The 17592-nt window shown below is 42.5% G+C and overlaps 2 protein-coding genes across 2 annotated transcripts in view; one reads left to right on the top strand and one right to left on the bottom strand.

The window, feature by feature from the left end:
* Nucleotides 1-1661, top strand: part of LOC103052975 (ceramide kinase-like) — a 23602-nt gene extending 21941 nt beyond the window's left edge. Inside the window, exon 14 of the mRNA XM_025165108.2 lies at nucleotides 651-1661. The gene's annotated coding sequence lies outside the window, so the exon portion shown is untranslated. The remainder of the gene's footprint in view (nucleotides 1-650) is intronic.
* The window catches only part of G6PD (glucose-6-phosphate dehydrogenase), an 18768-nt gene extending 1176 nt beyond the window's left edge, over nucleotides 1-17592 (bottom strand). Inside the window, exons 1-12 of the mRNA XM_088137721.1 lie at nucleotides 17519-17592; nucleotides 16311-16456; nucleotides 6966-7003; nucleotides 6773-6881; nucleotides 6317-6534; nucleotides 5454-5612; nucleotides 5008-5133; nucleotides 3202-3295; nucleotides 2037-2223; nucleotides 1670-1905; nucleotides 678-754; nucleotides 239-331 (exon numbers count right to left, since the gene is read on the bottom strand). Of these exons, the coding sequence (XP_087993847.1) occupies nucleotides 239-331; nucleotides 678-754; nucleotides 1670-1905; nucleotides 2037-2223; nucleotides 3202-3295; nucleotides 5008-5133; nucleotides 5454-5612; nucleotides 6317-6534; nucleotides 6773-6881; nucleotides 6966-7003; nucleotides 16311-16439 (1466 nt within the window). The 5' untranslated portion in view covers nucleotides 16440-16456; nucleotides 17519-17592. The remainder of the gene's footprint in view (nucleotides 1-238; nucleotides 332-677; nucleotides 755-1669; nucleotides 1906-2036; nucleotides 2224-3201; nucleotides 3296-5007; nucleotides 5134-5453; nucleotides 5613-6316; nucleotides 6535-6772; nucleotides 6882-6965; nucleotides 7004-16310; nucleotides 16457-17518) is intronic.

The raw sequence follows: 17592 nt of genomic DNA, 5'->3' as shown, positions 1-17592 counted from the left end.
ATTGCAAAGGCCCGTATGTCATCTGAAAGAGAACCCTGCCCTGTGATGGGAGAGCAAGACTATTTCTAGAAGACAGAAAAGGCTAAGAATGAAACTTCTGTATTTGTACAGGATCATGTGCAAAAGGTTTGGGATAGTGTGTCATCTCTATAGTCCGCTTTTCAAAGGACGCACTGCTGCCCTCCCAACAACCTGCATATTTATTTAAAGCATGCCCTGCAATCTTTTCTAACCTCACCTGCCATAGCAATATGGAATCGGTTTTGTCTTCTCTGCCTCAATTTTGTGGAGTAGCGGAGTGAATATACGCCAGGCCTCTCGCAGCTCGTCACTGAAGGAGAAGGCATCAGGGTTAGGCTGGGTTGTAGAAATCCAAAGAAATGCTAGAAAAGAGTTGCTACCAGGCCAGGGAGGACTGGGCATAACCTCCACTAAGTATCAGATCAGATCAGCCCATTCTGGGTGTCAATCTGCAACAGTAGTTCAGGGATTTCAAACTAAAAGGAACTATGCCCTAATGCCCTATGCACATCAGAGATACGCATAACCCGCGGAAGAAATCTAGTGAAAAAATTAGGGGCCAAGTGCTACCAGGAGTTTGGAAAATACAGCAGCCCTGTTGAGACAGGACTTCGGTTTTTCTCCTAAAGGTGTCCTGATGACCTCCCCACACGCACCTGCGCACAAAGTGCATCTGGCTGCCACAGAAAACATCCAGGATGAGGCGCTCGTAAGCATCTGGGAGTTTCACATCCTGCAGAAAAGGATAGAAATAAGATGTTAAGCATTGCATGCTGTAAGATTGCCTATTCCTAACAATTAGCTCCGGAAATAAAAGCATTTAAAAGCAGATAGCACTCCTTGACTATGAAAGTGCAATGTTAAGAGGTCTAACATCTAACACATGGTTACACAATGTAAAGCGATGACTTCCATGTCTGAAAGTGTCACTGCAATATGCCAGGATTCACATATTAAGTTAAGCCATACACCATACTTTAGAAGCCCTGATGAAGGGGTTCACATCCTGCCTACCCAAAATCAAACTAACCACATTTGTGAATCCAGTCTGTCTATTGAAAGACAACAAAGATATGTTTTTCAAAGGATATCCACATGTTTGTAAAGATGCTCTAAATTCCTAGACCTTCCTGTGGGGTGCTAAATAGATGGAGGTATGTCTGAAAATATGCCAGCAATAATTTAACTTATTGAGATAGAGAACAACAACTATATGCTCCTTAGGTTTCTAGTCTATACAGATATCACCTCCCCATCACCCTATATATTGCTACCCTGGTATTCAAACCAATCAAACTATGCAGCCATTTACTAGCCATGTTCATGCAACATGCCTATCCTGGTTATTGAGTTAGCCAATTTTATGGGTTCAAACAATACATTGAAATATTAATTAACCAAACAGGCTAGGTTCATAAAATACATTAACCTAACAATTCCACTCCCCTCCCCCATCATCTAATGAAGCTTAGCATGTTGTGTGAATAAATTGGATAATTGTATTCTTTTGTTGACCAAGTTTAGCATGTTGTGTAAGCACAACCATGGACATTCAGCTAATGTGTACCTACTTGTCTATATAGCAGGCACCTTGAACCCTTATAAAAATGTATTGCTTATACTTTCCTTGGGAGATAAAATAACGTACCTTGTAGCGGTTGCCATAAGTGAGGTCCAGCTCAGATTCTTCTGGGTTGAAGAACATGCCTGGTTTCTTGGTCATCATCTTGGTGTAGACGGCCTCGTTAGGCTGCACACGGATCACCAGTTCATTCCGTTTGCACTGGTGGTGGAAGATGTCACCTGGTACCTCCCGGAACTGCAGCCGTACCTCTGCCTTGCGTTCATTCAGTGCCTTGCCACAGCGCAAGACAAATGGTACTCCTACAGGGGGAGTATTAAATAAGCAATGAGATAGAAGGACACCCTCCCCTCCACAAAAATGTAACACTATTTTCCCCCAGCTCAAAACATGTTTTCCTTTGGCTGGTCCTTTGCTGCATGGTCATACTCACCATCCCACCTTTCATTATCCACGTACAACACAGCAGCAGCAAAGGTAGGGGTGGTAGAGCCAGCTGGAACTGTGGGGTCATCAAGATAGCCCTTCTGAGCCTCTCCTTTTCCAGATGGATTGCCCACATACTGAGCAAGTACTACATCTTCACATTTCACTTCTGAGATGCACTTCAGAACCTTCACCTAACAGAAATACACGGGGAGAGTCCAAGATCACACATCACCAGAAGTGAATTGAAAGGGGTGGAGGCAACTGCATCAGTTCCAAGTCTCAGTACAAGTAGTCAACTTAGCAAGGGAAATTATATGTGACCAACATGCAGGTTTTCCAATTGGCAGGAAGATACACTTATGCACATGTTATACATACAGAGAAACGGTCTCCAGCTGAAAATGACAGTAATACTGAATGTTTATCTTGACTGAAGGAACCTTTAAGGGAAGAGAATTTAGCAGAAAGAACTGCTCCAGTTTGGTCAGCATTGGTGTTCAGGTCATTATGAGACACTCACTTTTCTGGGTTTTTTTGTTTTTTTTTTAGAAGAGATGAAAATGTTTTAGAAAGATTTAGTCTAGGTGCTTTGTAACTCATTCCTATTTTAGAGATAGATCAGGGATCCCCTGCTTTTAGGCCACTGAGCGTGTCTGAACTTTGAGAACACATCACAGGTATTCTGACAAAATGGCTGTTATAGCAAACATGGCTAGACACAAAATATCCAAGTTATTTAAGGAAAATTGGTAAAGTTGCTCCTTGCCATCTCCTGTAGCTCCCTCCTCTGGAGACATTCCATACTAACCCCACATAACCTTTGTCTTTTTTCCTGGGCAGATGGGCACATACCCAATCAAGGGACTGAGATGCAGCCATCCATGAGTTTTTTTTTAAATCTAATGCCTGTGGGGTCTATGTGGGATCCAGAAGCATCCTTGGAAATAAAGATGATGCTTGAAGCTAACACATTGCTTTATAGTTCATTTAGTTTTGTAATTAAAAGAATCTAGAAAAATTAAACCTAGGAAGCTCTGAGCCTAAAATGAGCAACAAGGGAAGCATTGCCAACAGATGGAAATCTAAGAAGGCTCAGTAGAGTGAGCTGCAGGAAGTAGCAAAATGCAGCCTTGCCCATAGGCACTGAGTCAGAAGAACCAGGGTCCTACCTTCTCATCACGCACATCATCTGAGTTGGTAGAAGTTGGTTTCTCCATGGCTACCAGACAGAGCATCTGAAGAAGATGATTCTGCATAACATCCCTACAGAAATAGCAAGAGCATGTTTTGGTTACAACAGTGCACAACTTATCATCATCATCATCAGTGGGTAATCTACAGTTAGAATCACAGTCTAAGACTGGTGGAAACTTAATAACTCAAGTCCTAACCAAGGACCTAAGAATTATTAAGGTAGTGTCTAAGAATATAGGCAGTTCCAAGCAGGGTGTTTTTTTATAAAATTAGTGTGCTCAGGTCCAATAAATTCAATTATTTCCAGATATTGAGGGAGTCCTTTAGGTATTGCTTCAAGGGCTGCAATTACTATTGTTGGTCACACATCAGCCAGTCGTGTAGACTGGATTTGACATTTTTATCCACCTTCCCAAGGACCTGGGATAGGCAGATGTTGTTGTTTGATGGTGTTAAAGGTATCATTGCAGGATATAAGCTGTTCCAAGTAAAGCTGTCTTGCAATTGACTGATGGTGATTTTGTCAATGCCAGTGTTGTTCAAGTGGTGCTCCTGATGTTTTGGGATTGCACCCAAGGTGCCTATTACTATTGGTACTATCTTTGCTTTCTTTTGCCACAGTCATTCTATTTGCAGGTGCTGCTTGTGTGGATTGTAAGGCTCAAAACCCAACATATCTGGAAGGCACCACCTTGGATCAGGCTGCTCTGATCCACAGATCTCAAACCACCACTTTCCATATATCCTTGCTGCTCTGCAGCAAATTAACTACAGTTTCTTTGCATGTAAGTAGATATGCAGTGGCTAACATGCAAATATGATGGCTGGAAATCAAGCCTTGGCAGCCACTTAAATCCAGAAAAATATGTTGGGGCAACAGTTATAAGGTGGCTGTATTCCAGTCAGCGTGACATTGTGAGAAATAGCTGAACTGTACATATGCAGCAAATGTGCTGGAGTGTGGAAAAATAGAGAATATGGGATGAGATAAAGGATTCAGACTGCAGAGGTAAATTACAAGCTATTTTGGGAAATGTGGAGTTTTCAAGAATATTTAATCTTTCTATACCTGGGGATACCCTTCTGCAAAACACCCTCCACAATTGTTCATTTTTCCCAGCTAATTTCTGAAACTGAAAAGTAAAGTTGGAGGGGACTTTGGGTGGCTGTAAAAGTTATCAAGCATCTCCTCTGCAACTGCCCCCCAACCCTACACTTCCTTTTTTACATCTAATTACCCATTTTTCTCTGATACTCTGTAATTTGAAAACTAGCAAGTTAAGGAGAAAGCTAAATTAACCGTGTTAATTTTCTATGTAGAAGCATTCCTCTCTACCTACAGACTGCAATGGCGTGTTCTGGAATGCCTTTCTGCTATTGAAGGAAATAGACCTGCTTGCAGCCAAATATTGTGTTGGTCATTTACTGTATTAACACAATGGTTTGCCAATATTTACCCAATAACCCAAGAGAGAGCCACATCCCACCCCTCCAACCTCAGCCCCAGCACATATTCTTTTTTAAAAAGTTTTTAACATGCACAATTAAAAAAAAACAGTTTTTAAACTCAAATAATAGAAACCTAAACAAAAGAATTTTTTAAAAATCCTGAAACAAACTAAGAAAAAAAAAGGAAAAAATTACCATATATGTTTATCAATAGTCACTAGTTTACTAATACGTATGTTACTATAACATAATTAATACAATTTGTTTTGTAAAATATCACAAAATCTCTGCTACAGCAACACATATTGCTGCATCTCAGCCCCAGCACATACCGAATAATGCCAAAGTCATCGAAGTATCCTCCCCGGCCCTCCGTGCCAAATGGCTCCTTGAAAGTCAGAATGACACAGGCCACGTTGTCACGGTTCCAGATGGGGCCAAATATCCGGTTTCCAAATCTATATAAAGGAAACCGAAGATGATTTGAGTCAGAGGCTGCAAACTAGAGGTGTCTCAGACAGTCAAACCATAGGGCCTCTAATTTTACAGGCTGGGCCCTGCTCCACCCAACAATGCTGTTGCCCACACCCTATAAAAACGATGCTTTGTTGGTATCAAGGTTAAGGAAAGCTTCTACATAGTAAGAGTCAAGTTTAAGGAGTCTGGTATAGAGTAAACAAGAAGAGGTAAATCTGTTCCTAGTAGCTGCTATCTGCGCCCCACCATCCCTGCGTAGACTTGATGGCCTAACTTCACTACTCCCAAGTTTTTACTTTACCTGAGCACCATCAGGTTCTGCACCATCTCCTTGCCAAGATAGTGGTCAATGCGGTAGATCTGGTCTTCTCTAAAAAGTGCCGAGATGTGATTGGACAGATCATTGGAGCTATCCAAGTCCTTCCCAAAAGGCTTTTCCACAATGAGCCGATTCCAGCCACTTGAGATTTGGGAAGGAAAGAGGGCAGCAAAAGATAGAAAACATGCAAACATGATAACATCAAAAACATACTTAGAGAAGGTTGCTTGATCTGCAGAGGTTTTCAGTGGTGTTTGAAGCAGAATGTGGATGGCGTTCCTTTGGAGCAGCCTCTGAAGAGCACTCAAAATCTATCTCACTGTCACGGTAAGCCTTGCTCAGTCTCCAGATACTGCCTGTATCTTTGCAGCCATAAATGGAAACAACCCACCCTCTTTTCTCCTCTATTTTACTCCTTTAGTATAAGAGCAAGCAGAATTTTTCAAAAATAATAAATATCAGGATACATTGGCAGACTCCTTTTTCTTCCCACACGTGTCCTCTTTGGGCTGATAACTTAAGAAAAATAGCAAGAGTTTTTTCTAGCTCGAGGGGGCAGGGCTGAAATCAAGCGATGGCTCATCAACTCCTAGAAATAGGTTTACAACTGCTTCCAAGAAAGGATCACTTGTTTTCTCCTGATGTGAACCGCCCCCTTCCTTCTTAAGGGCAATTATGCTGGCAGTATTCTTAACCATGCTTCATATTAATCAGGGTCTGGCTTAAGCTCCGTTTCCTGTCAAATGCAGCCTCCTCTGACTCTGCACACATACAAGCCCTACTTTCCTTGAGACTCACTGCCTTCTGTTATCTCTCAGGGATTAACCCTAGGCCCCAAAACTTACATAGAGCTCATGCAAGTCTTCTGGATGTGGGTAGTGACTTCCTTGTAGACACTGGGTGGGAGGGCCAGATAGAAGAGACGGTTTGCCTTCTCTCCATTGTGAAGGGTATTCAGGTGAGCGCTTAGCTGTTCAAAAGAGGCCCGGTCGTTATATTTGCCTGAGATGTACGAATTACGGGCAAAGAAGTCATCCAGTTTTTTTTCTTCTTCGGGCCTGGCCTAGAATGATATCAAGATCTGTTATCCTGCAAAAAATAGTGAGTAGTAATTCTTTCTCTTCTTTCCCATGGGTGTCTTCTCCCCTCACCACTGCCTATGGCAGCAACTGTCTATCAGGGTTCATCTGGCAGAGTGGATTTAGTTCTGCACACTATGGCTCTTGGCAGCATTGCAGCAAAGCCCAAGCACATGCCCAGCATCCTGGGATGGCTAGAGGTGCTGAAGAGGCAGGCCTCACCTTGAGATATGGCTGACTCTGTTTGCGGATATCGGCAACTGTGAGCTGGGACCGGGCATAACCCACCACATACGTGTCGTCGGGAAGCAGCCCATCACGATATAACCACCTGTACAGAAAATCAGGCTGGTCATGAAATCAGGCCAGGTACAAGAAGTTAGAAGAACCTTCCTGGGCAACAAACTGGACCTACCAGATAGTTGGATAGATCTTCTTCTTGGCTAGGTCACCCTGCAGATAGAAGATAGAGGAAAAGGCCATTGGATGATTTTTTAAGAGACGGTGAATGTGTGCTCAGAACTGATTCTATGCTCTGACATGTCTGGGGTTGGAACCCAAGTGGCCAGGAGGGAATACCCTCTCTCACCCTGGAGTCAGTCCTTAACCTGATGACCACACACGCAAGAAAAACCAAGAAAAATACATGCATTTCAATCACAGAATTCATAGTTAATTGCTAGACTAATTAAACTATGATACACTGAGGATAATTACAGATCAATATCCATTCCTCCATCAGTGGTAACCAATCAGCAACTAGAGAAATGAAGTGGAATATAAAACAAAGATCACTACCCTCCTTCTCACATTCTCTCCTTCATTTATTTCCTGAAGACTCCTTTGCAAACCAGACTTTTCGGAATAGTTGAGAGAGAGAAATGCTTGCACCTAAAGTGCTGTTTTAATGCCATGTTCTGCTGTGTGCAAACAAGACCAAAACGCTACAGCACCCTGAATGAAGCCTACATTTCATTGTATCACACACACCCCTGACACAAGGCCTTTATTCCTCTGTTGCGCCTGACACTGCCACACTGCTCCAAAAGGCCCTGGCACTTGCCTTACTCCTTCATTGGGTGGCAGGCAGGGTGCTTGGTGGCCATTGGTGCTGCCTGCAAAGATGCCAAGTCATGCCATCTCAGCCTGCTGCCACCCACGCTGTGGGCTCTTAGCCCAGCTCCCTCACACCCTCAGCTGTCAGTTGGCTGCCAGGCTGCTAAGCAGCAGAACCTACAGATCTCAGTGCATCAAGCCAGAGACAGAGTCAAGCCTAGCCAGGGCCCTGCTGTGTCAGCGCTAACTAGGGTACCTGGGGCCAGTTCAAGGGTGGATCAAAGGCAGGATCTCACAACTGCCACTCAGGTTGGGGAAAAGGCAGTAATTCAGAACATGCCCAGAGACCTTACTAGGTCTGTGCTGGTGCCCCAATTAATGTCACAGGGAATGCGCTCTCTCTCTCTCGCTCTCTCTCTCCCTCCCTCTCCCTCTCTCTCTCTCTTTTCTCTGTCCACCTTTTTCTGCAAAGCTTCTGGATGACCCCCTTAATCCTCAACTAGAATAAAGTCTGAGCAAATGCACCTGGATGTGGTCACATTCATCTAATGTCTGGCAGGTCTATCTTTTGGAACCTCTATTCATTCTATTGTTACAAAAATAAGCTCCTGGGTTGAGGAAGGGTATATATTTCTTTTATCTTTGTGTTATGGAATTCTATCAGTGGGATGCTACTATATATTACACAGTTGCTTGGGGATTAATGGAGTTGAAAAAATGGAGGGCTGCCCTTATAGAAATGAAGCAGCTAGAAATGTTTTGGGGTACGTGTCTCATAGGATTCCAAGCTGAAGAGGAACTCCAAGGCTTCTGTGTTAGCCCTTTATCTATAATATTACTATGTATAATATTATCATGAGGGACAGTTTGGACTAGTAATGAAGGCACCAGGCTAGAAACCAGGAGACGATGAGTTTTAGTCCAGCCTTAGGCATGAAAGCCAGCTGGGTGACTCTGGGCCAGCCCCTCTCTCTCAGCCCAATTCACCTCACAGGGTTGTTGTTGTGGGGAAAATAGGAGGAGGAAGGAGTATTAGGTATGTTCGTCACCTTGAGTTATTTATAACAAAAATAATAAAGGTGGGATAAAAAAAAATCTGTTACTGCAATAAGGCCTAGATCATAGAGATTATTCTGGAGTGATCTACTAGTGTCATGTATTCCTCATGCAAAATTTTAAGATACATAGGATAAAACTGGCAGTATAATATTGGTTCTAGATGGTTGTACATAGTAATTAAAATCATTACATAACTAAGTTAAAGTTTTGTTTAACTTTTAGTAAAATATTAAACACACACACAAATTCTTGATCTGTCCCCAAAAAATCTAGGGTTTATTTATGACATTTAAATACCACTGTTCTTACTATTTATCACAGAGAGATACTGGGAATTAGTAATTCTTCCCAACAGGACAGAACATAGTGACTACAATGTCCAGTAACACCAGTGTTATTAGTGTTGCACCACTGATAGTCATGTATCACAGAGGCTTGTTTATATACTCACTGTCATAATAGATAATAGCAAGTTAGTAGAGGCTTCAGGCAGAAATACAGCATAGTTAAGGCTCAAATTATTATTGAGGAACAGGCATATTAGGAGAAACAAGTTTTGGATTACCAACCTGAAGCAACAATTCAAATGAAAGGAAACAAAACCCAAATGGAAGTGTACGTAGCCAGGCTTAACAATAAAAGTTAGGAGCTACCATTTCCCATAGGAGAGGAAATAAGAAAAATAGTTTTTATGTAGCAATTTACCTTGACAGCTACACAAGGAACAGGTATCACAAGAAAAAGCAGGCAGAAGCAGCACAGGATATTTCCACTATATCTTTACTTCCCCTGCAGTAACACCTAGCCTCAAATTGACAGGAACCCAATATCTCAAAACAAGCCTGGCCTAAGATGGAGCCCAGCATTAAATCAGACGCACCAAAAGCCTTAGAAATTGCACAGGCTAAACAGTTTTCTGCCATGTAGGGCTTTCATCCTAAACCAGTCTCCTTTGCTCCCTCCTTGCTTTTAAAAGTCTAGTGTAAAATTAGAGACATGGTGTGTTTTGAAGTAAGCATGCCCCACCTGCTGGTGCCGCCTTAAAGCAGCCATGTCATTTCCTGGGCTCATAGGGTAGCTGCACAATCTCAGGAAAATAGGTGTTTGAGGACAGGAGAGGATAACACAGGGTGACAAGCTGCTTTGGAGCAAGCAAGGGCATGCTGTCAGTGCCTCCTTACCTCAAACATATATTTTTCTGGGATTATGCAACTACTGTGTGAACACCTGAAAAGACATGACTGCTATAAGGAGGCAACGACAAGTGCAAGATGCATGGCTGTTCCCACCTTTTCTGCTTCAGAACTAAAGTACTGCATATCCTTATTTAAAATGCTCCATTTAGAAAGGCTTTAGGTCCCACAAGAGGATTACAATTCTTCCTCTGTAATTATTGTTAGATGAACCTAAATATAAACTAATATTATTAGTTGCTTTAAACCATGAATGTAAATAAATAAGCTGTGTGCTTGAGTGTATGAAACTGATTTTTATTTCATTACTATAATTCGTATGCTGACTACAGGCGTGACTCTATTTGTCCTAACAAATACTTGAATGTACAGAAATAAATAACCAAGAATAAATGAATGCATAGCTAAGAAGAAACAGATTTGTCAGAAATTCTCATTGGAGGAACAATTCATAGACCTTATTTCTGCAAGAATGCAGGCATTCCAGGAGGAATCTATGTTGACAAATCTGTTTTTTGATAACATATGTTAACGTCTGGGTCTGGTGAGAGGCTTGCTATTTACATTCCCCTCTTCCACACACACCTGCAGCCATAGGAAGTGTTGCCCCTGCCTTGCCCCAAGTCAGAACCCTCTATCTCATTTTATGTCAGATGCCCTATCAATATGGATACAGGAGATTCTTGTCCTATAATTTGTCCACGCAGCCTGCTCCCTGTATCCCTGATTCATCTTACTTCCCTTTTTGCCTTGCCGGCAAACTCCAGCCAGCCCTTCTGCCCTTGCTCAAGGTGCACTGAAGCTCCCGGCTTTTGCAGTATTCATTCCAAACTGGAAGTTCTTTATCTACTGCAAACATTGATCTGTTAACTCTCCAGCTGTGACCTAGGCCAAAAATGTGTGAAACATCTAGGGCACATGAGGACTATGGCTGGGTGAGGTCCAAGTACAGCTCTCTTTTTAGGTCATTTTCACCCAGATGATGAAATGATCCCTCTAATGTCTCTCCTAAGCCTGGCCAATCATCAAAGAGATATTATCTAGTCCTGGAGTTCAGCAGCAGAACTAGAACTAGAGCTAGAGCTAAAAGCTTCAAACAGCTTAACTGCCATCAATCAGCTTAAGTGTTAATTAATGGGTAGGCGTCAATTTTAGTCAGTGATTTTGCAAACTAATTGCATATCATTTACTTGGTATTTGTTTCTCCTGCATTCCCGTAACATATGTTAACATTAAAAAAAAAATCTTGCTTCTTTTGGGGTTTTCTGCAAGGGGGGAATGGTTAGGGTTAGGTTAAGGACAAGATGGGTTGTTTAAGAAAACCACTTTGTCCATTAAAAGCCCTTCCAAAACAGAAAGCATTGTCCCTATTTTAAGAGAATCGGGGGTTTTAAAAGGTGGTATCGGTGTCTTAAGCCTTGCAGAGTCATTCTCACCCCTTGTCCTCTCCTCAACAAAGAAGCCAAAGTTTTGGACTCCAAACATTACTTTGGACACAGCTCTGAAATCCACAAAATGTGGATTGTGGACCATGAGTTGTCCCTAACTGAATTGGTAAAAAGCAGGATGCCATGCCCCAAAATGGCAGTGGCAGTGACGGTGATTATTATCCCACCTTTATTTCTGTATAACTCAAGCCAGCTTGTATAATGCTATTTTCCTCAAAATAACAACCCCGTGGGGTGGGTTCAGCTAAGAGAGAGTGACTGGCCCAAAGGAGAACATTAGAACTCAGCCTCCCAGTTTCCAGCTCAGCATCTTACCCACCGCGCCAAAGACTCAAGGCTACAATGCTAGGAAGAACACAACTGAACAAGTATTTTCAGTTACTGAGATCTCAACCATAATTGTTGTTATGCTGCAATTATATCTCTCCTTGCAATCTACTAATCTACGCAGAGTAGAAGGGATCAGAAGAGAGCTTACTGCCCTTTATCCAAGAGAATTTGTGAGCTTTTAGTTCTTGAAATCACCTACACGAATACTACTAAACTTGCAAAAATAGACTCTGGAAAGTGCCCTGACATTCAGGTGAATCTATTCAGGGACTGAGCCTCAGATCAGTGCTTTCATTCAAATGCGGATGCTTGAACTGACACTAATCTCCTGCTGATATTTGCTGACATAAAGTGGAATTATGTGCATAATTGCTCTTCAGGCTGTACAAAGTATTTTAAAAAGGTACTTTGCAATACAGTACATAGGAGCCTCTTCTTTTGAATGGTTGAAGCAGCTACAAAATGGCTGTGCATGCATATGCGTGTGAAAACAGCCAAGAGCAGATTCCACAGCAACTGCACAAGCTTTGTGAACAATATAGCTGCCTTCACCATTTGAAAAGTGCTTTGTATGTCTTCCCACACATTGCAAAGCACGTCCTTCGATTACTAGCCATAGCCCTAGTGGCTATGAAATCCACAACTGGTAAATACATAGGTGTCCAAGAGCAAACAGTCAGGCCTATTCTTCCAGTTACACACTACTGAACCAAATCAGAAATGGTTCTGTGCTAGAGAGAAACAGATGAGACTGCCCAGAAGACAAACTTCCTTCTTTCACTTAAGAAGAATGCCACACCTTATTCCCCCATGACTCAGCATGTGTCGGAGCGTCCCCTTCTGCTTAGCTAGCCTCTCACTAAGCATCCAGTGGTCTTGTCTCTCACCCACTCAATCTGCTGCCCTGCAAGTCTTAAGCCACCCCATTACAAGTTTAAAGAACCACACAGCCACACCCACCCAGGGAATTTTGCCAAAGTAAGGAGCACAACACTGAGGAGAAGAACCATGTTTATTGCAATGATCACTGGGTGCCTGCTTTAAGAGAAAGAAGGACCCCCATCAATGGAAAAGCAAAAAATTGCATAGAAGTTGAGGGCTGCAAGGCGGGGAATCCTAGGGATTTGATTGGCTGGCCAGTTTGGGGAAGCCAAGCAGGTCCTTATCAGTGTCCCTGGGGTGAGTTCTGTTGTTAGGCAAAATGGTCCTTTCAGGAGAACAGCGGGGCTGAGGAAGTTCATTGTTAAGAAGATGGCATGTAGAGGTAATCAGCTGATGGAGGATATAAGGTTGGGGTTTCTCTAGATTGCAATTCCCTTGTAAGGGTTGCCCTTGGGCTGTGCTGTGAGTTGGTGAGGAGGCTTCTATTCTTTGGTTTGATGGGATTGGAGAGGGCTTTGTCTGGGGCAGGGAGGGTCAGTTTGGCTCTGATGGGATTAGGCAAAGAGAAGAACTGGGTTTGATCCTGGTCATATCCAAAAGACAAGGGGGGGTGGGTAAGGGATGCAGTCTCCATTTTGTTTGATAGGTTTATTTTTTTCCACTACAGCTAGCAAAGTTTGTGCATTGCTCTATACAGAGATCCAAGTCTGTCTAAGACCAGAATAAAGCCCAGCCACACTCACTTTCAACAGTGATGTAAGCACGCACGCATATGGCACACATACAGAAAGTTATCTTCAAGACACTATTGGCTTTACTTAATAGCGCCATCCCTCGTTCTTTTGTATTATCCTACTTCATCTCCTGATTATCTTCTTCATTAAAGTAGTAAGATTTAACCCCCACCCCCATGGCACTTTCCATGTCTGCTGAATTACAGCTGTCATCATCACAACAACATGGCTGTGGTGGCTGGGAAAGATGGAAATTGTAGTCCAGTAGAGTGCTAGCTTGGAGAAGACTGCTGTAACATAATATTTACATTCTGAGCATGTACAAAGTATTTTTATTTTGCACAAGCAACTGCATCTTATCTCCACAGAATTGAGGAGGCTCTCCAAAATATATGGCCGGGGTTTTTATAGATTTTTTTATCCCTTTATTTTTATAAATAACTCAAAGCTGCGAGCATAATGAGTACTCCTTCCTCCTTCTATTTCCCCTACAACAACCACCCTGTGGGGTGAGTTGGGCTAAGAGGGAGGGACTGGCCCAAAGTCACCCAGCCGGCTTTCATGCCTAAGGTGGTACCAGAACTCACACTTTCCTGATTTCTAGCCTGGTACCTTCACCACTAGACCAAATTGGCTCTCAGGGTTACTATATGCTTCTCTCTCCCCGCTGGCCTACATCATCCTTAACAGCATAAATTTTCATCAAGTGTATTTTATAGCAATATCCTTGTAGTATCTCTAAACTCTAATTACTACTCTTATTTTATTCTGTCTTTGATCAGCTCATCCTTCTCATTAAGAATAATCTAGCCTTGGACTAAAATGTAAACTACAGGATATAAAAAATATATGAAAAGACTCAGAGTACATTCTCAAGGATTTTGCCTCATGAGAGTAGTTATTTTTATTAAATTGCTCCCTGCCAGTATTACACAGCCAGGCAAGCTAAGATACGTAGAATACAGGGAATCCCCGGGTTAAAAACACCTGGTTACAGGCGACCCATAGTTAAGACTGGAGTCTACTGTAGCAAAATTCAAGTCAAATACACAATGATTCAAATTAAATAGACAATGGTTTGAGTTCATTACACAATACTACTTATACAGTATTATACAATAATATTTTTCCGGTTTACATACAAATTTGACTTAAGGACAGATCTTGAAAACAGAACTGGGGACTACCTGTATGGTTTTTGAAGAAAATGGGAAACTGATTAAAATAATTAAAACAATCTAAATAGAAATGAGCAATAACTGTAGGTGTCCAAAGCATAGTATAAAAATATTTAAGTACCAATTAGTGTTTGAGGGAAAAGGGGGGGGAAGAGAGGGGCGCTACTAAAATACTTTTTCCTATGTTTTCTTTTTCCTTTTTTGTCTTATTTTTTTAAATTATCATTATATTTTCATTTCAACCTTCATCTAACATAAAGTTTATTTTATGTAAGGTATGTATTCCTTACATAATTTCCCTTTTCTTGTTTTTGCCTTTTGTGTTGTTTTTTCCTAATTAATAAAAAATAAAGCCAGAAAAAAGAGAGAAGAAATTGTCCCCCTCTAGAACATTTCTTTGCACTGTAAATACAGAACATTTTGTATTTACAATCAAGGGACTGAGAAGCATGTTAGTCTTTATTGAGCTGGTTGGGCTGATCTTTATGGCACCTCATCAAACCCAAGGTATGTTTGGATTAATTATCTGGCCCTTAAACATGCTCAAAATCTCTCCCACTCTTCCACCACAAGGGCCGTTGACTACCTTTCATATGTGCTGAGCTGTACAACCACACTCTCCTCACAAACATCCTTATAAATGGCAGAAAGACAAGATGCTGTGTACTAATGAGCAGTATGACTGTTTCATCTATGAGTAATTTGAGGCCACTCTAACTTTATGGCAGCAGGCACAAAGTCTGCATCACTCAGTTCTACTTCTGAAAGAGATGATGCTAGACCAAATTACTCTGGTGAGACCAGGGGTGTACAAGCAGGACAAAGCAGTAAGGGAGTGAAATGTTGGAAATACAGGATGGACAAATTATTCATAAGAAAAGAATATTATTCCTTCCAATCCAGTTCATTTGCAGCAGAATTCTGAGCAGAACTGCATATTTTACCAATTACAAAACTGCCACCAAAGCAGAAGCTGTGTCCAATTCTCACTTTTCCCTTGTGTAATGGAGAGAATAATTTATCCTTGTATTTCTGACACTCACATAATAGGATTAGGGTAGCAGAAAAATACATATGTCACTAAACCATAGTGTGCTTAGTGAACGTAAGCCTTGGATTTGTGAGATAATATGCCATAAATTATGGTTTTCAAATCATAATGGTAGGTCAGAAGCAAAGATGTAATTCTTACAATACAAGATAAAGTAATCTTCTCATGGCTTCTCTTCTCATGTCTTCATGTCAGATCCAACTTTTCTTCTGCAGCCACCGAACTTTCTTATCTTTCAGAAAACAATTGCAACCCAATTTCTAGAGGTAATCCTAGAGATAGGGTTCTTTCAGCTGGTCTATTTAAAGTTTTTAAAATGGAAGATGCAATGTTTCAGGTTATAAAAAATTCTTCCTCAAGCTGAATGTTCAAAGTGCAAGAAGAAGAAAAGAACAAGGGAAGCAGAGGCAAAGAAGACATGGATTCTCCTGCACAGCTTGTAGAGATCCAAACACTTGGGCCCCCATTTTAAATGCTGCACTAATAAAACTAGCAGTAAGTTACATTCACTATTTCTATCAGAGATTTGACCCAGTACCACTTATTTTTGTTTGCCGTTATTCTTTTACCAATGAATAAACCAATATTATTTCAAGCTTCAGTTTCTGTAAAACATGAATAACTATGAACAGAAACGTGCCTCAAATATCATGGCTATTATATGGCCAACTAGGTACCCCCTCCCTTTTGGGAATTAGGTCTACCACTCTGGGAAATTTTATTACAGTACATTATTATTTGTTCAAGATGGAAAAGGAAAGATTAAAATACCACCCTCCACTCCACACACCCCAAGAAATCTTGCCTAGCCCAGAGGAAAGAAACTCACCGAAGCCCCAAAGATGATGAAGATGTGGGTATCCAATTTGAGGAAGTCATTCCCCCCGTAGAGCTCTTCACGGAGCATCCCACAGATGTCTGCTTCAGACAGCTCCGCGAGTGGCAGGCGACGACTCATGTTGGCAGTATTGTTTCCTGAGAAGAAAAGGGACGATCAGGTAAAACTCCTCCTACCTTCTTGCCCTCCCAACCCAAAAGTGTTACCCAGGTGAACAACCCTCCATTACTCCATGGCACATGCCAAGCCAGCTGACTGCCAGGCTGATATCCAAGACACAAATCTCAACCTGCAGTAAGAAGCTCAGCTCAGCTTGTCCCAGGCAGTTCTGACAGGATGCACTGTGCAAGCTTTGTCAACGTATTTCCATATACATACGTGGGCCTGCTGCTTGACACACTAATCCAAGAGAATTAAAAACAAAATGCCAATTGTATCAGTCAAGTGGCTGCTCTCTTTTTTTTAAAAAAAGTTACATAATTATTATTATTTTTTTACATAACCAGGCAACGGGATGCAAGAAAAAGAGGAAGCAACTGAATTCCCCGGGAAGATAGAAAGTACAACAGAGCACCACGAAAGGCACAGAAGGGTCAGCTTCCTGGAGCTGAGAATCTGGCCAGCGTTTCCAAGCAAATTGGCAAAGAGTTTATCCTGGGGGATCTCACACAGAACCCCACATTTAAAGCAGGTGAGGAACAGGCGGTTACTTTCGGGTCTGACTGCCACCATCACCCATCTGGCCCCTTCTCTTCCTTAACCCCTCACTCTCCACCCCGATCCTGCCCAAGCCAGGCATCCTCCTCTTCCTCGCCCCCCCCGCCCCCCGGCTGCACCGCCTTCTAATCACTTCCACTGCGCGCAAATTCGCCTCAGCGTGAGCAGGGGTGCGGGGGGGGGGCGCGCGTTCTTTGCTCAGCCACAAAAAGGCACCCGGTAGCCTCGCACGTCGGAAACTTTTGCTACCCTCCTTCGACCTCTTGGTCCTCTCCCCTCTCCTCCTTCCGCCGTCTATAGGTAGGGGAGAAGCCGGGGGCCGGGACCGAAGAGAGGGAAGGGGGAATAAATCCGGGCCCTTCCTTTTCCTACTGGGCGAACCTCCTGGAAGCCCAGCTCACCTACCGCACCCCACCCCACCCCACCCCCCCCCCTTCAGCTGGGCTTCTCTTCCGGCCGGCCCCCAGCGCAGCCCCGAGTACCTGCTCCCAGTCCCGGCTGAAGTGGCTCTTCTTCTCCCGCTGGTGCAGCTCCCCATTCCCCGCCCCTTCGGAGC

This window comes from Python bivittatus, unplaced genomic scaffold (genome assembly GCF_059951505.1).
Source record: "Python bivittatus isolate LINGU-HERP-01145 unplaced genomic scaffold, Pbiv_v1 ctg000220_np1212, whole genome shotgun sequence".
NCBI lineage: Eukaryota > Metazoa > Chordata > Lepidosauria > Squamata > Pythonidae > Python > Python bivittatus.
Note: the sequence above shows the minus strand (reverse complement) of the source record. Positions and strands in the feature narration are given on the sequence as shown.